The sequence below is a fragment of the Montipora foliosa genome, chromosome 7 (genome assembly GCF_036669935.1).
Source record: "Montipora foliosa isolate CH-2021 chromosome 7, ASM3666993v2, whole genome shotgun sequence".
In the NCBI taxonomy this organism is placed as follows: Eukaryota; Metazoa; Cnidaria; class Anthozoa; order Scleractinia; family Acroporidae; genus Montipora; species Montipora foliosa.
The window spans coordinates 24,520,058-24,544,057 of record NC_090875.1 but is presented as its reverse complement, the minus strand read 5'-3'; the positions used below and the strand labels follow the sequence as shown (position 1 = coordinate 24,544,057).

Sequence of the window (24,000 nt, the reverse complement as noted above, 5' to 3'; positions counted from 1 at the left end):
GAACGAGAAAACGAGGATCAAGACGCATTTGCTGGGATTTTCAACACCACGTTGTGAAACAAAAAATCTGGGAAGTATTCCTGTAGAGGAAAAGGAAACTCCTATAATAGCCCATTTCCGAGTTCATGTCTGCCTCCTCTTCAAAGCGAGTCTAAGTGCGAAGTTTTTGTGATGGTAATTAGTTCTACTTTACATATGAATTAAAACTAATTTTCATAAGATAAACTTTGCACTTGCACTCGCTTTGACAAGAGGAGGCAGACTTAAACTCGGAAATGGCATATTCGTTCATCTTCAATAGTATCGACTTTGACTAAAAACAAAGAAGATAACATTCAGATACTGGGACATTTGAACGTCCCACATCACAAAAAATGTGATTCACAGATATTTCATTATCTCCGCAAGCTTTTAACAATTTCAGACTTCGTACTTTACGTCAATTGCGAATGTAGTTAGAATACACTGCATTTATATTTTTGCATTCTTTACATTGGTTTGATATTAGTAAATATACCAGCGCCTTTTCAAGACGTGGCGAACTTTGAAGATCGGTGTCACAACGGATTTAGACCCCCCCCACTAACGGATTTAGACCTCCCTGAAAATAAGGGTTCTTTTGATTAAGGTACTAGTAATAAAATTCCTCTGCAAATTGTTTTTAGTTGTAAGAAACTTTACTTGACTGGAAAGGTTTGGTTATGAAAAAATGAAAAATCTTCTAAGCCTTGCAGTTAAGTAAACTTTTCCAACCAAGTGGTGTTGCATGTACTTCAAAAAGTGGCACCTCCTTTGTGAAAGCGCCACCCATTCAAACTATCAAATGGAACAAAAAAGAACTAAAAAAGAACTAAGAAAGAAACAACGCATTACGAAATGCCACAAAGCGCGCGCTTTAAACAACTTTCACTGAAGCTTGAATCTGACTTGAGTCTTCTCCTTGTTAAAAAATTAACTCGACAATCCCATGAGTTCCTAGCGCGTGATTTAAGCTTCTGTCAGAAAGGAAATAAAATTCGCATCTACTTTACGAAATGCCGCCGTGGATGCTTTAAACAACCTCTACTGAAAAATTAACTGATCTGGGCTTTTTTTCAAAGATTTATGCTTTGGTATCGGTCAGTTTTCCAATCTCTAACTCTACCTCGATAAACAGTTCAATAAGCTGTAATTGGGGGGGGGGGAGGGTCCAAATCCGCTAGTGAATTTGTACCGGGGGTCTAAATCTAGGGGGGTCCAAATTCGCTAGGACACCAGAACTGAAATAACCGGGTGGGGCTTGACTGAACAAGAGGGTTGCTTTCATTTTTGTCGATCACCGTAACCACTCATCAATAATACCTTTCATTGCTTTTGAGCATTTTAAAATTTATTTTATTTTGTAAACCAATAAAATACCTTAATTTGTTCTAATTGGTTCAAATCCTTGTGAGTTTTGTATTACAGATTCAGTAATAAGAATTTACTATACACTTTACCCTCAAAAATAAATACTTCGCGTTTACTAAATTACAAATACATCATCACGAGGAATTCGAGAATTATTGTTCAGTTACAAAAGCCGAGGCTTAACAAGTAAAATCCTTAGCAATTAATTTGTCAGACAATGTTACTAACGTAAATAAAGAATCTCCCATGTAGATAGAGCAATGAAGTAACACGTTTTCAATGAAGTTTCAGTGAGACAAACTGGTCTGTTGAGACCGAAAAATAACTAAACTTTTCAGGGTTAGTATCGGCTCGATTTCCGCCTCTCTCTCGAGTCCGATCTTCGTTCCTCCCCAAGAGGCTTACTTTTGAAGTAAGTTCACCACTTTTTACGAAAAGCTGGAGTGACATGGAAAAAGGTAAAACTCGAGAGCTTTAAACTTGTGACGGAAAATTCATTTCAGAAAAGGAAATGGGACTGAATAAATCCTTTGCACAAATTAACCACATGCCTGGTTTCCATTAGACAACAGCTTGTTTGATGGCAAACCATCAAGCGATGTTCTGCCGGTCAACAAGGCATTGGCTTGACCACAACTGGTAACAATCACCCCAAGATTCGAATTGACCTAACCTCCATCTCCCGTACAGATTCTGTGATAAAATTGACTCCTAGCAATTTGCTTGATAATTTACAGACCACGTATTTATAATATTCACTCATTTAATTTAAATAATGGTTATCATAACATAAGCTAGTATTATTCTACACTTTCACCGCCCAATCTTGGCCTGGCCTTTTTACAGTCATTTTTGATAAGGAAATGCTAACGCTTGATGGTCCCTATCTTCGAAGTCGTCACTGAGTCAATGCGTCGGCACGATCATCAGAATCCTGACCAAATTCGTACGGCCTCAAGAGAATCTCGGCTAAGGAGAATTTGCGCGTACAAAATATCATTCAGTTCGACTTATCGAGTCTTCAATTACTGAAATCGTGTTCCATGGTTACCTTGGTATAACTTCGCGCCCGTAGCGGCTAAGACCAGAAATCGGAAATAACCTTGTTAAATTACGTGGAAAACCTACCGGATCGTATTTTTTGCGTTTTTACTTCGTAGTGTATCATCCAGGAAATATGCATGAGTAAGAAAGACGAAAGCATGCGAACGATGTGACATGAGTCTTCATGGCTAACTTCGTTTACCCTCTGATGTCCCATTCAATGCAACTCCATTTAAGCCTTGTTTCCCCTCTTTTTTTCCTTGAAAAGCATCTATGCGCTTGGCGCCCTTCTCCGACATGTTACCGTACAAAATCCTGCTCCGGCTGGGATGTTTATTCCGTTGAGGAAACGGGTTGAAGTTTTCGGGATACTTACACCGCCTGTCCTCTTCCAAGAGCCATGAACTATTAGCATTATCCTTCATAGTTCCTAGGGAATACGTCCGTCCCGTCCCGCCGAAGCTACTGATACCCGTTTCAGGTACACTTGAGTTACTTTTGTCAGGCACTCTGACAGCTTTGGGTGCGTGATTCACCGAGTGGTTACTTGCTGGAGTTACTGTTAACGATGTTGATTCCGCTACAGTAATTTTTGGTGGCTTATGCGCAGGCTTGAGGGAAGGAACAGGACGACTTTGCGTCGATTTGACAGTTTCTAAAGAAGATACTTCGCCATTTAATCCAACGTGCTGGATCTTATGCGAATTCGAAGTAACTCGTTTGTCCTTTTTCGAGGGTGGTAGTTCAACACTTTTACATTTCTCTTCGCTTCTTACACATTTCTCCTCGTCGTCTCTTTTAATTCCTAAATCCTCCGCCCTTTTGATCTCAGATTGTTTGCCCAAGCTTTTTAATTTTTCCTCCTCAGTTGAACCATTTTTTGTCTCATTAGGTTTCTTTTGGTCTCCCTTAAACAATTCATTCAAATGCTGCATACTTTCCATTTCGTAAGCATTCGGTTTCACTTCCGGTTTCGCTTCACCCTTGTCATACCGGCCATCCGACACTCTTTCCGCGGTATTCTCTTCGCCGCCTTTCTTATCCGTGAAACGGGTTTTGGAAGTTTTACTCTTCCGTTTTGTCGCAGACACAAGGAGATGATTAATCGCTGCAGGAATACTTTTTCGTTTTTCAGATTCCTGTATGTTTTTCACTGTAGCCTCTGAAAACACCACCACAGCATTTTGTTGCATTTGCCTCATTCTTGCATACTGCTTTTGTAAGAATGACATCTCTTCTTGAACCCGACTTCCCCTAGAACCAAACTGCTTTGTCGTATACGGCAATGGCGAGTAACCGTCGGTGGCAAAAACACCAGGGCTTGCCGCAGCGATATCACTGACGTCCTCGACTCCTTGACCTATCGCCTTCATTCCGTTACCAGGGACAATGTCCGAAAAGGGTAAGAAAGCCCCTAAGCAACTGACTCCTTCTAGATCGTCTGCGTCGTCCTCTTCATCACTGGAACCACGTCCCAATGCTGACTGCGGATTCCGGTCCCCAGTGATGTCAGAAAATGGATTGATGTTGTAGGTGTATTGCTCTCTAAGCTCAGCTAAGCTGGGTAAAGGAAACGGCGCTAAGGAATAAACCTCCTACAAAGACAATGCAGTTTGTTGTTGCTCAGTAACAATTGGAACTGAAAACAGACCAAGAGCCTAAGGGGGTGGGGAGGGTGTCTCGTTTTTGGTGTTTTCGTCTGCAAAAAGTGGGCGCCCTCCCCTGGATCCGTCATTGCAGATGCCGAATTAAAATATTTAAATCCCGAGTCCTGTAACCTGTATACTACTTACGTCAATGCAATCTAAACTTATCAGAAAATTACCCAACACCACTAAAGAAAAGGATCGACTAATTGCTCATCGGCTAAATGCCGCAACCACAACGCTTTACCTGCATCAGTGTTTGACAGTCGATAACATTTCCGGCCAAGACATCTTGTATGAGAAGACCCATCGAGCTGTAAAACTCATCCGCCGTCTCCACGTCTTCGAGGCGCCTATAATGAAAACATATCCATTAAAAGCAACTTTGGCTAAGTGCAAAATGAACTTGAATGACGCTCTTTGTAAATTATTTCATTTCTTGTCGAGGAATTATTTAACCAGCTGCCGTAATCCGCAGCAAATTAAAGTCGACTGAAATTTTTAGTACAAAAGTTTCTACCTTCATCTCAATCATTCAAATACACACTTTTTGGGTCGATGTCATGTTCACAAAACTCAAGGAAAAAAATCTTACTCAAGATAGTTAAAGTGCCCCAGTGATCAGAAAAACCACTTCCTTTTTTCCTTTAGATTTTGAAAGTGTGTTTGCTTAACATCTGACTGGCAAAATTTTGAGCTTTGATTTTTATCCAAAGGCCGTTTACTTTGAGTGTAAGTTTTGGATTTCACGGTCTGCCATTACTCACGTTGAAAACTGACCGATTGGACCTCAGACGGATCCAGGGAAAAGTGACGTCAGAGGCTCACTAGCTTAAAATTTCAGCGTGTGAACGCAGCTTATTATAGATGCAAAGCGTGAGTTTAAAAGTCTGAAAGCCCAAAACCCCCGTGCTGCATATTAATTCTGCGGCGTACACACGTATTGCATTCTTAAACTAGCGAGCCTTTGACGTCATTTTCTCCTCGATCCAGCTCTCTCAAGAACATAATGTTAGTAATGGTGGACCATTAAATAGGAAAATTACAGTTAAAATAAAGAGGTGTCTTTTTGAAATCAAGGCTTAAAACGTGGGTCACTTAGTGTTTTGTTAACATAGTTTTGAAATCCAAAGAAAAATATGAATTGATTTTTTGGTCACAGGGGCACTTTAAGAACTACAATTCTCTTTGATAATACCATAAGCTATTTTTGTACGAGATTTTCAAAGATGTTCTTGAAGTATAAAGAAGGGTTGATACATACGCTCCTAGCTTTCCCCAAATGGCCACAGCAGCCCTAAGAAGCACCTCAGAACCTTCTAGCAGAATAGAATCCCAGACTCGCAAGACAGTCTCTTCCGGAAGACAAGTCGCAAACAGCGTAAGAAACCACTGCATAGTAAACACATTGATTAGAGGGGGCTCATACATGGCACTGGTACCACTCTGTGACAGGGCTTGTGCCTGTAAGCTGTCAAGGTGCTTGGAGAGCCTATTCAGCTTTGCCCGCATCAGGTCACGCAACACTGCCATATCGACTGATAAAGCTCGCAGGTTGTTTGCAAAGTAGTTGGCGGGTAACACATGATCGATAACGTACACCATCACCTAAAATTGAAAAATACGGACAATAGGCGTGTCTCTTTGGAAAGTGGGATCTTTAGCTTCCAAATGAAGCTGTGTATGACAATTTGTCCACGTGTTCAGAGAACCATTGTTGTATTCATTTTCACTTGTTATTCAGCCTATCCACACGTTAAGGCTCCAACGATACGAAAAAGTCACCGGTCCCGTATTGAGAACACATAGGTGACTACCGTCAGCAGGGAGCTTAAACAACGACAACGGCGACGACAACGAGAACGTCACCTCAAAATATAAATTCGCGTTATTTTAATCGCTTCGTGCCTATTTCAACCTTTTCAATACGACAAGGGTTTGGTAGTTCCTCAAAAATGTCACTAGTCGGAACGGCACTTAATTTAGGAAAGAGAAAATGAAAATTTATCCTCAAGTGCTGACGTTCTTCATTACGATGGACCAGGAGGGTCACAGTCCAGTTTAAATTTTTCACACTCCAGTTTTAATTTTGCACAGTCCAGTTTTAATTTTATTCACAGTCCAGTTTTAATCTTGTGAGTCGTCACCAGTTCTCTCACAAGTCAGAGGTCGCAGATCATTGTTTTACCAATACGAAAAGTACCCTAAACATTCTTAAAAGCTAACCTTAGGCCTAATTAGGCCTAGACAAAAGCTTTTAGGCCAAAGGTTAGCTTTTCTGAATGTTTAGGATACTTTCTGTATTAGTAAAACAATGACCTGTGACCTGTGTGAGAACTGGCGACAACTCACAAAATTAAAACTAGACTGTGAAAAATTGAAACTGGACTGTGACCCTCCTGGGCGATCGTACTTCATAAAACCTCAAATTTGGCAATTTCACGTTATTGGGGAGCTTACGCAAGGACGATGACGACGACGACGACGACGACGACGGCTACGAGAACACAAAACAATGAGTTTAATGAGGAAAAACAAAGGCTCTGCACGGCCCTGCAAATGCGTTTTGCATTTTGATACATTTCTTTGCTGTCCTTGTCCCGACAACGATGTGAATTGACCAAATTTAAGGTTGTGTAGAGGACATGAGAACCTGACGAAACATTTCTTAATTTTCTTCCCAAACAACCACACCGTTCATACCAATTTTATTCCCGCAATGATGATACACATTTTCCATTCTAAACGACTTGGAGTTACCACAAAATATGAATAATAACAGGAAATATTTTTAGACAACGTTCTCGTCCTCGTTGCCGTCTCCGCCTCCAAAATAAACACCGTGAGAAATTGTTTTGTTTTGAAACTGTTCCACTTACGAGAGTTTTTTCGAAAGGGTCAGAGAGCTGAAACAAAATGATGGTCGGGCGTTACCTTCAAAGCGTCTTCCTCGTTTCTTTCCATGACTTGTAGAATTAGTGCTGCGATAACGTTGAATCCTTGACAGTAGCCAACTGCCTTGTTACGTCTGGCATAAGCCAACAGCACACGCTTGAGTGCTGCTCTTTCCTCTGGACTGTCTTGGCCGCAAAACCAACCACACCCAGTGCGGTGAAGATCCTACAAAGAGGCAAGTACGAGACACAGGTTAGATTTCTGTGTTTTTTTGGCATCCACTTTCAACAACGTTCACATACAATAAACCATGGTAAAATCGATTTAACCACAGTATTGAGTTTGTGACATTGCTGATGCATGTTGTTTCAACCCAGACAAGTGATTTAGCAAGGCCTGAAATACTCATCCCACAACAGATGATTAGTCTGAAGTGTGTTTCATCAAGGAACATCCTGGCATTGCCTGACATGCACCATACGCTGAATCAAACAATGAACCTAAAATTTGGTGATGGCATACATGATAGGGTTGAGAGGTAAGAACGAGGTTAAGTCATGACAAAAAAGATCAGAAATGCTTTGCCAAAATTAATGCACATCGTATCTCTCAGTAAGCCAAAGAGAAATTGTATAACAAAATTCTATCACGATTCTAATTACCTTAACTATCTGTGATCCAAGTTCATCATCATCTGGGTTACTCTTCTCATTAAAACAAAACTTAGCTGTTTTCTCCCAGTCTAGATCTCTAATCTTGCTCTCAGCCAAACACAGCCACAACTTCAGCAAACAAAAAAGTCACATTAACAGATATTCTCTGGACGCAAAAATGATAACTGGTCTTTTCTTGTTAAAAATACATCAATTTCAGGGCAACCTTACTCACCCTTCTTCTCCATTGTGACGGAACACCCTCCTTTAAACGAGCAATAGCTTTAAAAGCAGCGAGCCACTGCAAAAATACATTAAGGTGGAGAAAAAGATCATGACAAAAAATTCTTAGAACAAGAAGCATAGAAGTTATTTATTTCACTATAAAAGGTGAATGCTGGAGACTCTGTTAAAGTTGTATTTCCCTCTTCTTTTAGTAAAATGGGTGCAAGTGCAAGTGACACGATGTACAAGGGAAGGATTTGAGGAAATAAAAGGTAGATAAATAGATAGTTTTATCATCTCTAAACTTGCAGCCAGTAGGCTGAATTATGCTAATAATAATAATGTATGCTAATAATTGTAAAAATGTACTAATAAATAACATGATAAAAGGATAAATGGGTAAAGGTATCCATCCCAAAGATAGTAATTAAAATAACTATATTCTAATAGACTATGAAATTCTGAGGCAAGACTGAGTATGAAACTGTTCCTGGCTTTATCGGTCTTACACTTCTTACACTTCTTTGCCTCCCCCCTGCCCCCTTGCCTCCCCCCTGCACGCTTCCGCAATAACCAACTCTAACGAAATTCGCACGCACTATTACAAATTACCTTTCGTTGGCCCTTTCTCGACTCACGTTCAACGCAGAATCAAGAATTTAACACAACGCTATTGTAAAAACTTGGACATCAAGCTAGTGTTTGCCCCATACAAGATTAAGAACTTATTCAGTGCCAAAGATGCTATTTCCAAATTATCACGATCCCGTGTGGTTTATAAATTTTCTTGCGCAGGCTGTAGTGCCTGCTATGTCGGCGAAACAAACCGACATCTTGCTACACGTGTTCGTGAACATTTAACATCGGATAAGAACTCGCATATCTTTCAGCACATTAATGGGTCAGAAGCATGCAGATCTTTATGCTCGGAGGAGTGTTTTTCAATCCTTGACACCGCCTCCACGCCTTTTCAACTAAAAATCAAGGAGGCCTTACACATAGGTTGGGAAAAACCCTCATTAAATAAGCAGGTTAATCATGTCAATTTAACACTTTCACTGTAATTTTCCTCGTCCATACCCATTGTCTTCTCATCATTGTATTTTCTATTCACGTTGTTATTTAATCAGTACTTATGCATGTTATTAGCTATCTTTTATATAACACCGACTAGCGGTTTCACTTGTATTCACAACTGACGATGGATGTCGATCATCCGAAACATGTTTTGCAAATTTAAAATTGTGTGTTTCTTTTTGAAAGTTATTTCTTACACTTAAACGACACAAATGCTCTGGTTGACCTAACGGAAAACGCTGCCATGTGCTTAAGTGATAACAACCTATGCAATCTGTGATTATTATCTGCACAGATCTCTTGAAACAGATCAGAGCATATTGACTCCCTGCAATCATGTTGTGTAGGGAGATCTGTTGCATGTATAGCCTGGGTATGACAACAGAAATGAACATTGCACGTTTCTGTAAATGCTCTTAATCTTTGCTTAAGTAGGCTGCATGGAAGTGTGCAATGGAAAACAGGACATACGTATTCAGGAATCGATCTGATACAGGTCACAAAGAAACGCTTCAGTTCTGATGGCGATACATGAGATCTCTCAAGTTGTCTGAGAAAGTGGAGCCTGGACAAAGCCTAGTCATTCTTGCATGGCTACTCACCATCACGGGTCTTGATCATTTATTAACGAACGTAAGAATACACTGTACATATACAATGTATGTAACATGTAAATGCTGAGAAAAGGTTCACAACTAGTTCTTACCTGCTTATAGGCCTTCTTACCACTTTGTGGAATAAATGAGAATCTGATCTTTGTATCCACACCTAGAGAAAAGCATAAAACTTTCCTATTAACCATCTCAAATGCAAACTGACAGTACAATGCAGCAAAAATACCAGTCTAGTGGCTAGACACCTATTAATCTTAGAGGTTCAGCTCTGCCATCAATCTTTGTCTTTCTTCACCATTGTCTTGTCTTTCTTCACCTAAATGTGTAAATTAGTACTTTCGACTGTACACATAACTATAGGGATAAAACCCCAATTACAGCTTTGCCTTTTTATCACAGAACAGAGATAAGAGCAAAGCATGAGCACTGTGGCCATGTTCTAACAGAGTGAATTCTGTCAGATTTTTTGAGTTGGTTGTGTTTTTCTCAACCAACATTAAACCAGGCTGAAACTATTGGATAGTATCAGCTGTTGTTTCTTTGCATCTTTTTTGCATTGGGTGAAGGTGCCAGCTCCTAGCAATGGTCACTGTATTGCCCCAGCTCACGGGGACTTGAAAGCAACAGCGGATTTCCAGTGGAAAAGAATTGCAACACAGTTGATTCTTTCTATAGCAAAACATTTTGTTATTTGTCTCATGCTATTTGCAGGCAAATTTTAAAGGGTGTCTATGCATTCCAACTATTGCCATGGCAACGGTACTGCTAATAGCCTGTGAACATTTCTGGCAGTCGTTTCTCTTCCCCAAAAGACACTGTCTGTAAACTTCAGCTGCAAAATAATTTCTGTGACGTAATTACTTTTTTTTTTTTTTGGCCAATCATGTCCCATGAGAGAAGAGCGAGTCAGGTGATCTCCACGCAATCCATGTAATCATTGTCACTAGTGACCCTTTGAAACGAACAGCTATGAGTGAAACGCCAAAGAAATAAGATTCCCTGCAGTGGTGAATGTTGCATTCTTTGACAGACAAAATGTTCAGTTGCAAAGAAGAAGATAAAATGAATGTATTTGGTAAGAGTGTTTTGGACATCTCCTCTTTGATACTTCGAGCCGATTTAGGTGGGCTATCTACCGATCAAAAAGGTATAAATTAAAAAACAGTTTGACGGTGACATTACTCTTCAAGTTAAGAGATCACCTTAAGCTTTAAGTAGCGCACTGGAGGCAAAGAAATGTCTGACTTTTGGTAACGCTTGCTTGAATGTTTCGCCGTAGTAAAAGTATCCAGAAAGCAACTATTAAATCACCCGAGCGCCATTGTAAGCGCCAGAATATGCATAAGCCTGATTGCCTTTGGAATTAATTAGCCTTTCACTGATCCTAGAGTTTGCTTTTGCACCATCAAGACCACAAAACGTTGTTAAAGAAGTTTCTATAAGTTTCAGTGGGAGCTCAATGCATAAATATTTACATCAACACCGCTTCATAAATCAAAAACTCAAGGCACTAACGTGAAGGAATTGCCTCTTCCAGAATCAGAAAAAGGAGACTAAAGGACATCCTAGTGTAGAATATTCTCGTAAAACAATCCAAAAAGAATTTGTAATGGTAAATCACAATCACAATCACAATGTTTGTCTAAGAAGAGCACAGCACAGGCAAAAACACCACAAGCAAGGCTACATGATAAAGTGAGGAATTTCCAATTCGTGCAGTAAATTAACAAAACCATTGTGTTCCTTCTTGGCCGCAACATACTTGCTTACATCCTCCTGGTGGCTACTTGACTTTTTGATACCAACAATCTCACAATCTTTTTGAATCGCATCTTCCATATTACCTGCCATTAATCTGACTTGTGTTTACCTGGACAACACACAAGTACTTTGCCTGTTCCATGCATGTTGGTTCTGGAGATTTATGAGACTAACTCTGATTGGCTAAGAATTTTACTTCACAGAAATTGTTTAGCAGCTCAAGTTTGCAGACACTGCTTTTCGGGAGAGAGAAATGACCGCCAGAAATACGTCTGCATTCACAAGGCGACACTGCTAAAAGACCCCTCTAAAATTCAGTCTTTGAAAAGTGGCTTAAAAACTAATTTCATGACGTAGTATTTTTGTCAAATTTGAAAGCCCCATCAAATTATATTCCCTTTTAGTATAAATACACAGGTGATTATACAAAATCGCGCGCTCTCATTGGCTCGCTATCTCGGATTATCAGCCGATAATCACCTCGACGAACAAAATGGCTGCCAGCAGTCGTTTTGCCACTGTAAGTGAAGATGATTTTCGCGTTGAAATGTTTTTTTTTTCTCTTTTTTGAAACAATCACCTGTGTATTTATACTAAAACAATTATTCGCCTCAGGCTCAGTGATTATCGGTGAATATTCACCGAGACGAAGTCTCCGTGAATATTCACCGAATATTCACTTTGCCTTTGGCGAATAATAATTATTGTTAAATACGAAGTACTAGAACTTGAATTATTTATGAAAACACTGTTGGAAGATGAAAACAAAATAATTTTCCCCCAATAAAATGATTTTAAAATTTCCTTGAAAATGCAGTAAAGCAAATAATACTTGTATGAAAAAAAATACTGGTAGGGTAAGTTTTGAGATATTGCTCAACAATTCCACCAAAATTTATTTTCAGTTTTAGCCATTTGAGGTCACATTTTTATTCCACGGATACATCTCACCTGAGCAGGTTAAGCACTGCATATGTGGCATATGTGTGTTTGCTCAGCTGAAAGACCTTTCGAGACTCCTTTAAGTTTTAAAAAGTTTTCTCCCTAAGAGCAAAATCACTTTTACTGTTCACTTAGGATTCTCAATTTAACACCAGTGTTACTTGAACAAGTGCATGCTTACTTGATAAGTTTATCAGTAACCTGAAAACTACAAAATTTGCACTTTTTTATGGCTTTTGTTTTGTTATGATTATGCACATGAGGCCTATTCACACCACCAGACTTATTCTAGCAGTGTAACAAAACTCAAAACATCTGTTTTCTTCAGGTTATAGTAAATTGTAATGCACTAAAGTGAAAAAAAGTAAAAGATCGAGTGACTCATAAAATTTAAATGACAACAGCTATCATTGAATGATTTGCAATATACCTGAGACATACAGATGCGTTCAACAAGTTGAAGAATATTTTTGTGACACCACACTGTTCTTCCTTGTTGAGCTTACACAAATTTAAATAAACATAATTGCATGTTAATACCTTGAGCACTTGTTTCGAAAAAACGCTCTTTAGGCTTTGATCGTTGGAAAAAAAAACCAAGTGCCTTTGTGATAAAAATTGAAAAGTCACAGGAATATTAAATGCGGAAGATTTCTGACTCTTTACCTTTGAATTGTAATAATTTGTGAAAGAATATTTAATTAAGCTTTACTAGTTACAGAAAAGAGTTTTCAATTTTTACCTTTCACGAAACAAGAATCACTAAAAATTTTAAACTTGAAGTTAAATATCGGGCAATACGTGGAAAGGTTAAAAAAATGCCCAGTAACTAAAGGCAACGTTAAAATCGCTTTAAGAAGGGAAAGAATGATTGTGTACTCACGTCTTTTGAGGGACACTGCTTGCAGAATGGCGGTTAAAACATCAAAATTTCTCTGCAGTTTGTACGCGTGCTTATCGCGTCTTTTTAGCTGTTTCACCAGCTTCGTCGAAAGCATAGAAATTCTTGACCGCATTTCCTTCGCCATCACTCGCAATTCATCTGTTTCTAATGTATATAAAACAAAGGGTGTGAAAAGAATATACACAACACTGGCCAATAAAAATATCATCACCTCAAAAGAAAAATCGATAGCTGCATTAACAACAAATGCACAATTCTGGGGAAGCACTAGCTTTCATTAAAGACATTCTTAAAGTAACTTTTAGCGATGTAAACACGCGACACAACGTGATTTCACTAAAAATCGAGCGAGTTGTTAATTTCAAATTTTATTTCGATCATGCGACGCGCAACCTTTCTGTAAACAATCAAGGTTTTAAGATATTTGATTTTCATCTACACAAAGAAACACATGGTAGTTTTTCGAGAACAACAAATGCAATATTGAGTACATGATGATATTACATTGCAGGTCTACCAATAGGCGTTTTTAATAAGCTTATCTAAGTCGTACCTTTCGTTTGCAGCTCGTTTCGCGTCCAACTTTCTCCGCGTTCCTCAAGGTCGAAAGAACCACCGTAAAAGCTCCCTGAAGTAGTTGAGCATTCAGTAACATTATCACTATCCACCGAGTCTCTACTGTGGTACTGATCATAAATCTCAAACAAAAGACAGTCGACAATCGAAGCTTTTTTCTCAGCATTGATCAGGTCGTTACGGTGCCTCTCTGGGTCATAAATAGTGGTTAAGCCGGCCGAATTTTCAACCGCACCAAAACTCCAATCTGAGTCTTCACTCCTAGGACTCAAAGGGCTTTCATCGTAACTGCTCTCAGTGCTAAAACTTTCGCGTTCAGTGCTTCCTTGCCGTTCGAAATCCGAATCTTCGTCCATGGTCTCAGTGGCCGCCATGTTGATTCGTCCACTGACATGGTTCATTTTAAATTCATTGATCTACGCAAACTACCACTCAAAACTCCCGAAATGTCCATTAATATCACCTTGCACTTCATGAAACGAAAGGTTTTCTGATTAAACTATTCTGTAGCATTGTCCACGCTATGTTTTAGGCTGAAATACGCTCTTACTACTTTATCCAAAGCGATTGCTAAAAATAAATCCCAAAGAGCTGAGATTTGATCATTTGATCAAGGACATATTACACTGCCTTTTTTTCACAGTTTGTTGTAGCTAAATGCTGATAAGAATAATAACTTTACAAAATGTAAGTAAAAAGTTTGAGATGACTTATTGTTTTAATATTAATCTGATCTATGTATTTTTTCGATGTGCAACTGTGACAGATTGATAGGAAAGTAGAGATCACCTTTGAGTAGGGGTAGCAGCGAACGTTTGCATTTCTTGCGCTAACAACGCATGACGGTTTGACTTAAGTTTTAATTTTCTTGTCAAGTCCGATCTTTATTATGTATTCAAAACATTTGACACACTTCGGGTTCCACACATACTCGGAGACCCAGGGACAGTCAGTGGAGGCGACGACAGTTTTCAGAATCGGATGAAAGAAATGTTTTGGCGTTCTACAAAGTCTCTCGAGTAATTTGAAGGCCATTTCACCCCATAAAACGGAGCGTGACTGTCTTAGAAACTGCCGTTACATGAATCCTCTTGAATAGACTGCACATCACCCCATATACTGAGTATTTGACCATATCATGACGAAGTTTTTACAATACCTTTCGTTGCTTGGTGATATGCATATATTTACATGTTTTCCCAATTTCCGGTTCGTTAAGTTCTCAAAAAGAGTGTTACTGCTTCACTGCCTGGAGAATAACCAAAAGAATTTTGAAGATGATGTCCATCTTCATGATCACAAACAGGGTAAAACAGCAGCTTGTTTTATCACATGTACTTGGCCCCAGTGGAGATGATTGACAGCATTCTAACAGCCGGTTACAGCTCACGTGCTCACTTATGGATTTGAGATCTGCGAGTTCCCCAACTTGGGCAAGTTTTCTGCTAAAATTTGATAAACAGACTGCCATTTACTGTTTGATATGTTATTTTTTCTGCGGGATTGTCGTTTCCCGGGTCTTTTACTTTGACCGTAGTAGCAGTTTCAGTACATCCTCGGAGACCCTGGGGTAGTCAGTCGAGGCAGTCTACACGGTTGGTGGTAGAGCAGGTTGTCAAAAATAAAAGGCAAGAGAAGAAATGGTCAAGAATCCTGTCCTCAGTCTTCCTCTGCCCTGAAATTCCACAGGAAATCTTGGTAAGCAAGCCGAAGGGAACACACAGTTTTCTCGAGAAAAGTTTTTGAGGATATAATTACATGTACTTCCATAGGCGAAACGACTTTATAGGGGCGAAACGACCGACCTTTACCGACAACACAAGCTGACCAGTGAGGATAGGAACTGTTCGAACTTGTTGGTCCTCAACGTCCCAAATTATCCTTACCCAAGAAGGCATTCAGGTACATTTTTAATTTTAAAAGCCAAGAATTAAGAGGATCTAACATGTAAAGTTGCAAAAATTGTCCTTTTTTGTCATTGTTGATTTGGGACACGTGGTGCACGATTTTGGAGTTTTGAAGTTTTTTCTGAGCACAGTATATGTACCCTAAACAAAAATTTGCAATATGGACCAACGCCTTGTAGATGAGATTAACAGTAAGTTGTGAAACAAATATTGCTGCAAAACTAGAGACTTATTTATATTTTAGTGATCATATTTATATGACTGGCCCAGGATAGATTTGCATCGATGACTATTCGCAGCGATTTAGATGCTAAAACCGAAGATTGATGGAGAGATGTAGTAAGGGAACTTAGATTTTTGTCTGATGTTGATTAGCTTAAATTCGGTCTCATTGGAAATCAGCCATTTTCTGACATTATGCGTACATGTAAAGCTTCATTGTGTAGCCATCTCGTGTGAAATGCATATTGTGAGCATACATTCTAGGATAGGAGTTATTTGAGCAGTTTGGCAAGTCATTTATGTATAACAGAAAGAACAAAGGACCTAGAATTGTTCTTTGAAGAACACCACATTGGAGAGAGCACAATTTGGAAAGACAGCTACATGTACATGTATTAACAGAGCATATGTTGGTTTGGTTCTCCACGAATGACTTAACCAACTGTAAGCAATTCCCCAAACACCATAAACACTTAGTTGCGCGGAAGTGTAAAATGTATTCTGCAGACGAGGGGTAAAATACAGACTAAGGTTATAATGTAACTGTTGAAAAAGGCCAAATCCTTTAGAATTGCTAACACTTAAGCCTAAAATATTATAGTGTTTTATGCCTAAGGTTATCATTTCTAAAGGGTTTGGACTTTTTCAACAGTTACATTATAACCTTAGTCTACATTTTACCCCTGGTCTGTAGTGTGCCTTTTATACTGACCGCTTAGTTGCTGCCGCAGTGAGTTAGCTTGAAGGGAACGAACGAGGCAGCTCTCTGATCGGGAGAAGAACACATTTTTCTTCAAAATGCAAGGAATTGAGGTTATGCTCAAATGGAGGAATTAAGATGCACGGTATGATCTTGTTGTACAGAAGATTTGAGCCTGTTCTGTTTTCCATTTCGCTTCTTGCACCTCAAACTGTAGATAGTTGCACTGTCACAAAACAAAAAAATAAATTCGAAATCATTCTGTGGGGAATTTTCTAGTTGTCCCATTGGTAATCAACGAAAATATCTGGAGTACACTTAGGAATGGAAGCGCTTACTATTCGACTTTTTGCTCATGAGATAAAATACTTGTGTATGAACACATCTCCTAACCTACTGGTACTTGAAAGGCTCAAACTGCTGAGATTCACAGGGATAACCTTTTTTTTTTGTTTCGTATAGGAATGAAATGCACACAGAGTTGTGATTCTAATAATACGATTTTATTCACGTTGCCTAATCCTTCTACTCAGATTACATAGTTAACGATTAACTTGTTATAAACTTAGATCACCCATCGTTACATTTTTCAACCAAATAACTTTGTATCCTGTTGTCACAGAAGCTGACAATCGCTGTATTTTCGAAATGAAAGATGTCATGGAACTGGAAGCTTGAAAAAATATTTGTTTCTACGTCATCTTCACCTCCTTTTAGATAAAAATTCAGAAGACCTTGCGATTTGACAACATCACTGTGAAAATCATTGCTCTTTTCTCTTGAGTGGGGTCTAAAAGGGGGTCCAGTTGGGGGTCCACATTTTGTACCGTCCCTGCTCAAGATTTAGGTAAAGGTACACCTTATTTAATGTCAGAAGTTCCTTTACCCTCTAGAGGGTATTCTCTCAGGAAACCGATGGGGGGCTCATTTACCCCTCCCCCCCCCCCCCCCCCTCTATTTCCATCAGTGCTCCATTTTAAGGGTATTTAAAGCTAGCTGAAGCTACATGTACAAAATGGAAAGAAGTCAAAGCAAGGATGTGAGGTCACTAGAAATTGAACTCGGGACTTCTTGCACAGAAGGCTGTGCACTAACCAACTGTACAATCCTTAATCCTTACTTAAAATCTCCCTTCAATTCCGTGCATGAACCGTCTTTTGACTAGTTTAGATAATAGGAGTGAGTGGTGAACAGCACTAAGAGCTTTCTTTGGATGGAGAAATACTACGGGATTAAAAGTGCCACAATCAACATTAAAAGCCCAGCTATTAGTGGCCCCTAGTAGAGCAGTGGAATCCTGACTGACTTTCATGCTGTGTACGGGAAGATATGAGTACAGCTGGTTAGACATTATTCTTTTGAATACCGTAGCCACCACAGACATTACAGTGATGGGACAGCAATTGCCCTAAAAAGGATTTGACCACAACTCTGTGTTTAAGGTCTTGGTAAAAGTAAATTTGGGTGTCTCGCTCAAATTTTTGCAAATCTTGAATCTATGGGCTGTGAAGTCTATTTTCCAAAAAAAAAAAAATCTGAAAAATTAATTTTAAAACTGCTAAAATCACTTTTCTTTGTTTCCCACAATAATCTGTGATTGACATACATGTCATCACATGTGAAAGGATTAGGTGTCAATTGATAGCTTAGCACAAGTCCGAACGCTGATTGGCTCAGCATAATTGGCTTTCAAGTAGGGCGCAGAGTTATTCAGTAGACTGTAAACTGCTTGAGAAATCTTCAAATTCAAGCTCGCTTTGCTAGGGCTTTATTTTGATGGCAAAATTACAACTTGGACCTCCTGTGCCCACATGTTTTAAGATAATTATCGCTTCCAAATTTACAGTTCTAATAGATGATTGTACTACCCCAAATACAGAGTGAGGAATTTTTTGTTTTTTCCTCTGAGACTGATTTTGTGGCACTTTTTCTGCCCAAATTAAGTATGAGATGAGAGTTTCGTCTTTAATGCGTGATATTTCCTTCAATTCTCAACATATCAAAAATTCGTCAGATAGTATTGGAATGCATTCATCTGTGACTAAGATGCAACAAATTGCGGTTGTTTTTGCATTAAAGTGAAGGGGCAGGAGCTTCTGCAGCAGACTTGGTCTTTCTGAGTTTGAGGCCTCAAAACCCTAACCCTAACCCTAAAAGGCAATATTAAATACCAAAAAACTAAAACTTTAGTGAAATAATTCGATCTATTAGCCTTAATATGATATATAGTTTGACCCTATACAAAAAAATAGCGGCACTACAATTTTATTTTTCTGTGGATGCCTGATTTTCCTTTGCCTAGACCTTAACTCATTTGCCAATTAAGCTTCTTTACCCTGAACTCATTGTATGATGGAATCACCAACAATTTATGATGGTCGGTGGGAATCAGAGATTGACAAAAAATCTCAGCATTGATCATAGTAGCACTTTGAAACATATTTTTTCATGTACAGTGTATTATCATCTCCATTACTTTGACAGAAATACATCAGTTATGGTTTGAGAAAACCATGTTAGAATGAACTAAAAATGGACAAAGACTCCAGTGTGTGTAAAAGGAAAAAAAGTATTGAGGATTCTGTGAGGGGCGTGAAGAAATGTCTGAAAACTGGCTCTGGTATGTAGTAGTGATGAAAATATTTTTATTATATAGATATTGATGAATTAGTAGGATTTTCTTTTTTCTGGGAACTTCTCTGCGCACATTGAAGATATTATTTTTATCTTTCACCTGTGAGGATATGGGCATTGCCATGGTAATTAACACAATTAGTCAATGACAATTGAGTTTCCACTTCCTTGTGAGATACTTTTTCCACTACATTCATTTAACATTTTTACTACTCAATTTGACACAGGGCTCGTGCTACTCCTTGAAATGCTTGAAAAGTCCTGGAATTTAATTTTGAACTTCAAGGGCACTTGAAAAGTGCTTGAAAAAAAGGATTTGTTGGGAAACTGAATGAAAATTGTCAAGAAAAGCAGCAAAGAATACAGTGAAACACGATGTATGGCATAGAAATCTTCTTACAAACACTCCTTGAAAACTCATACATGTATTTCTGGTTATTGAAAACTCCTTGAAAACCCCTGGAATTTGATATGCAAAATCCAGCACGAACCCTGTCGACATTATTGTTTGTTTTCTTCTTAAATTTCATATCTAGTTTCATGAATGAAACAAAATGTACGGTATGTATTAAAAAGGTAGAATTGAATCTCGCACTTAACTGGACAATTTAAGCAAATTATTGTCTTTTTATACATGTCATGGGTTTGAATCCAGTTAAAGCCACCTGAATTTTTCAAGTGTTTATTAAAATTATAGACAAATGCTTAAATTGTCCAGAATCATTTCTACCTTAATTTATCTAGTTTCATGTTACACAATGATATGTGTTTTAGTGATGACTACTTTTTCTCCATTTTGAAAATGAATAAAACAAGTTGTTTTTAATCTGGACATTTCATCAGTATCTATACAATAAAACTCAATAATTATTTTGTAGCTATAATATATATGCAACAGGGAGAAAGCTCAATTTTGTGCTGTTTGCAATTCGTGTGTGTTTGTCGATCGCCATCTTGAATTTGAAATACTGTATTGTAAGTGGCCTGGTCAACCTCATTTGGGTGTAGGGTGATTTTGGTCGCACACTTCCAGCTGAACTATGTAGCATGGCAGAGAAACAGAAGCATCAAGCAAGTATAAATGAGCACAGTCTGTGTACGTAAATAAGCCATATTATTATTCAACACATTGTGTCCAAATATGGTCATAGCGCGTTGAATATTCGTCATGCATACTCAACAGATATCCTGTAATATACGTAATTTTGTGTGTCATGGAGAAGAATGATAGTTTTTCCAGCTTTTTTTTTCCAATGAAGGTAGAAAATTGTGCTTTATCATCAATTTGTTGAATAATAAAACAATATTTTATTATCCTGCTCAATCTTGGGGAATAACACCTGATTTTAGCCCACTCGGCATATGGCCTTGTCAGCTAAGTATCAGACAATATTCCACGCAATTTTGCAGGATAATAATTGTTAAATAGATGAACAGTGGATGTTCAGATCATGGTTTTCACATGGTGCTCAGCTGCATTGTAGAAGCGAAATGATTCAAATTGATGCTAGAGCGCTAAAAGTGGCATTTCCGAGCCTCTAGATGTCAAAATTCCCTGGGGGGGGGGGGGGGGCATGCCCTTAGACCCCACTAGATTGTCAATGTTTGTCTACTTCTGCAAAGACTGATGCCTACTTCAAATCATTTTGGAAAACCTGAGTGCTGATAGTATCTCTCACAAGTGAGCGCAGTGAACACTATCAGTTCATTTGTGTATGTGCCCTTCTTTTGTTCGTAGTAATATTAATTTTTTATTGCAGCCTCTGATGAAGAGGATGAAGACCTCTTTTCATGGGAAGAATACCTCAAAAAATGCCATGCTAAGGCAGTTCCCAAGGAGACATTTAAGCATGTAAGCTTCCTTTAAATTTCTTGCTTTTACTCAATCTGATGTTTAGTTCACTGGATCCAACATATTTTTCTTAAGCCCAATTAGGGCTACTCTATGGAAAAAACCTGTAGAGTATCACAGCAGCTTAATATTTTTTCGTGTTGCAAAAATGTGAAGAAAGGGCAGCCATGTTGGTATGCTCTAAAGCAATTCTCTGGGGCTAGGAATTTTTATTATTGTATTTTCTGGGAATTGAAATTTTGTTAATGTGTTTTCTATAATCCTGTACTCTTGTTAAGGTGTACATGTACATGTAGCTGGCAAGGTTTTGACTGCATACTGCTTAGTCTTCATGAAATGAGGTCCTTTTGTCACGCATCATTCATATACATGTACATGTAGCAGGATTCCCCAGAATTTCCATTTCCCTATCCCTGTTGATGGTCTTTTGTGAATCCCTTCATTTCACCTGGTAAGTGAGGATCACGATCAGTAGGGCTTGCAATAAAATTTGAAGTTGGTTGAAGGTTTCAGCAGAGTGACCGACTTTATCAACAATGGGCCTAATAGTCCCATTCTCTAGGGGTGTGTATGGGCACACCATTTTTAAAAGAATGCTTCCAAACTCCACATTTCAAAAGCAACATTGATGATCATGTTTTAATCTGAGGTTATGAAAGAATCTACCTTTATTTTTTAAATTCAGGGGAAAAAGGTAGCAGACTTCTCTGGGTAAAGTAGCCGACACTTTTCATCGGTGTCGGTACTTATGAAACCACTGGATCAGTGAACTTATTTTGTTCCAATAAAAAGTTGGCACAATAAAAAACAGAGCAACACAAGAATTACATGTACTTGACAAGTGACTGTTATGGAAACAGGTCACTAAATTGTGAGGATTGGAATGCTCCAATTATAGCTGCTGGAAACAAATCATTCGCTTTCGATAGGAAATCATTTGACCTCATCAACTAGTAAAGACAAGCAGTATGCAGTTGTTGCTATCTTTGTGACAAGTACAGCATGTAAGCTTGGGAAACAAGTGAGAATACATTGTTATTATTATAATTATTGCACTTGAATTAACACGATGAACAACTTCAAACGTTTTCAATTTACAACATAATTTCTTTCACTTCAGTAACCCATTATGTCAGCTGGCCATGTTTTAAAACAACTGAATGGCTTTGTTAACTTTGTGAAGATTTTGATCACCTGCAGAATGGATTCGTGAAAAGATTCCTCCGTTGACGTATCTAATGCTTTGCTACTGCTGGTGACCATGGAGTGATGGATTACACGTTGAGTTGTATTAAAGAAAAACCCCTAATAACAATATACTGGTAGCATCTAAAACTAGTAAACATAATTATAGGAATGGCCTTTAATTTACAGGTTCAAGAAACAAAAGTGCAAGGTTTTGTTCCTGGGATGAAGCTTGAGAGCCTGGATCGCACTTCACTTGAAACAGATACTTATTGGGTTGCAACTGTTGTAATGTCATCAGGGCCTCTGCTTCTTTTGCGTTATGATGGATATGATGATGATCGCAGTGGAGACTTCTGGTGTGATGCAGCATCAGAGGATCTTCAACCAATTGGCTGGTGTGCAAGGACAAATAACATCCTTATACCACCTGCAGGTAGGTCAAGCTTCTTTCTTACTTGTAGGAAAACTAAAAAAAATGCACCGGAGGGTAACAAGAGAACTAATAATATTGTTATAATTTCTGCAAAATGTTGTTGTCTATTGTGTCTGATTAATTTAAAATTTCTTAAAGGGGATATGGAGATTGCGATTACGAGAATTAATGGTACATGTACTATCATCATCATCATCATCGGCCGGCTGCTGCACAGATTAAAAAATGCCATGAATCCAAAGGTCTCTGACAATACTAAAAGCCCTTCATCTCACAAACTAAATTTGTATTGTTATTTCAGCAATCAGACACAAGGGGTCAAACTGGGCCAAGTTTCTTATGCAGGATCTTAAGAATGCTGTTTGTGCTCCAGATCATCTTTTTCACAGGGTGTGTACAGCTGACACATGAAACAAACTTGATATTCTTCACTTACCGGTATTATACAATCATATGTCTGTTCTCTAATAGAGCAAAGAATATGTCAAAGAACTGTGCTGTGTGCATCAGCAACATATTGCACTCACCTTAAGGATGGTGCCTACTAATTAAACAATAGAGTGTTTCTGTCGAGGAACTATCGGCTGATAGTTGCCCCGCAGAAATTTGATGTTCTTAAAACAAATATTTGCACGAGAAGCGAAGCTTCGAGAGCAAATATGCTAGTTTTAAGAACATCAAATTTCCAAGGGGCAACTATCAGACCGATAGTTCTGAGACATAAACACTCTATTGTCTTTATTGTTCACTACTAAATTTTCTTCCGCGCGTCAGCTCAAAAATCATGTTGAATTATTTTCAACTTTATTAGACGAAAGCTGTGTCAGCCAATGTAAAATTTGAAAAAGAAAACAAACAAAAACCCTCTTAATACAATTTCGATTGTTTATTTTCCATAAGGCTCCTTGTTTACAGAGGTATTTTCACGGACGAGTACTATCCATCCGGGTATTTTCCGCGAACGGGCACTATGGGCTGATAGTGTCTCTCCGCGGACGAACACTATCGCATCACGTGATCGAATTAAACCAATAAGAATCGGAGAAAATTTAGTGGTGAACTATAATTAAAGATATTTTTTCCCCGGTGTGTGATTATGCAGAAACTGTAGATCTTAACAAGTGTTATTGAAATCCAAAAAGAAAATTGGGGGTAACCGTGCATTTTTCAAAGATAATTCATGAATAATATTTGTAAAAAGCTTTAAAATACAAAGCAATGTATGGCATTCTTTCTCAAACTGAAACTTAATTATCTCTGAAAAATGCATGGTTACCCCCAATTTTCTTTTTGGATACCAAGAGTACTTACTAAGATCTACTTTCTCTGGATAGTTTT

General features: G+C 38.5%; 2 protein-coding genes across 5 annotated transcripts in view; one reads left to right on the top strand and one right to left on the bottom strand.

The window, feature by feature from the left end:
• Nucleotides 1–1,342: 1,342 nt before the first annotated feature.
• Nucleotides 1,343–14,306, bottom strand: LOC138011497 (TBC1 domain family member 30-like). The gene is made up of 9 exons (XM_068858517.1): nt 13,704–14,306; nt 13,130–13,294; nt 9,636–9,697; nt 7,863–7,928; nt 7,637–7,756; nt 7,014–7,199; nt 5,344–5,687; nt 4,327–4,432; nt 1,343–4,028 (listed from the first exon to the last, which is right to left on the bottom strand). The coding sequence occupies exons 1-9, from the start codon at nt 14,125–14,127 to the stop codon at nt 2,622–2,624; spliced, it is 2,880 nt and encodes a 959-aa protein (XP_068714618.1). The 5' UTR covers nt 14,128–14,306; the 3' UTR covers nt 1,343–2,621.
• A 193-nt stretch (nt 14,307–14,499) lies between these two features.
• Nucleotides 14,500–24,000, top strand: part of LOC138011499 (scm-like with four MBT domains protein 1) — a 32,297-nt gene continuing 22,796 nt past the window's right edge. Inside the window, exons 1-7 of one of the 4 annotated variants that reach the window (XM_068858520.1) lie at nt 14,500–15,159; nt 15,267–15,424; nt 15,499–15,628; nt 19,040–19,175; nt 20,950–21,041; nt 22,416–22,662; nt 22,964–23,052. In XM_068858520.1, the coding sequence (XP_068714621.1) occupies nt 19,088–19,175; nt 20,950–21,041; nt 22,416–22,662; nt 22,964–23,052 (516 nt within the window). In that variant the 5' untranslated portion in view covers nt 14,500–15,159; nt 15,267–15,424; nt 15,499–15,628; nt 19,040–19,087. The other 3 variants (XM_068858518.1, XM_068858521.1, XM_068858519.1) reach the window with 3 other exon arrangements.

Excerpts from the sequence above, each read along its gene's own strand:
- LOC138011497 (XM_068858517.1), bottom strand. The coding sequence starts at position 14,127 with ATGAACCATGTCAGTGGACGAATCAACATGGCGGCCACTGAGACCATG. Across the intron at positions 13,295-13,703 it reads AAACGAGCTGCAAACGAAAG|AAACAGATGAATTGCGAGTG; the intron begins GTACGACTTAGA and ends TATATACATTAG. Across the intron at positions 5,688-7,013 it reads ACGAGGAAGACGCTTTGAAG|GTGATGGTGTACGTTATCGA; the intron begins GTAACGCCCGAC and ends TTTCAATTTTAG.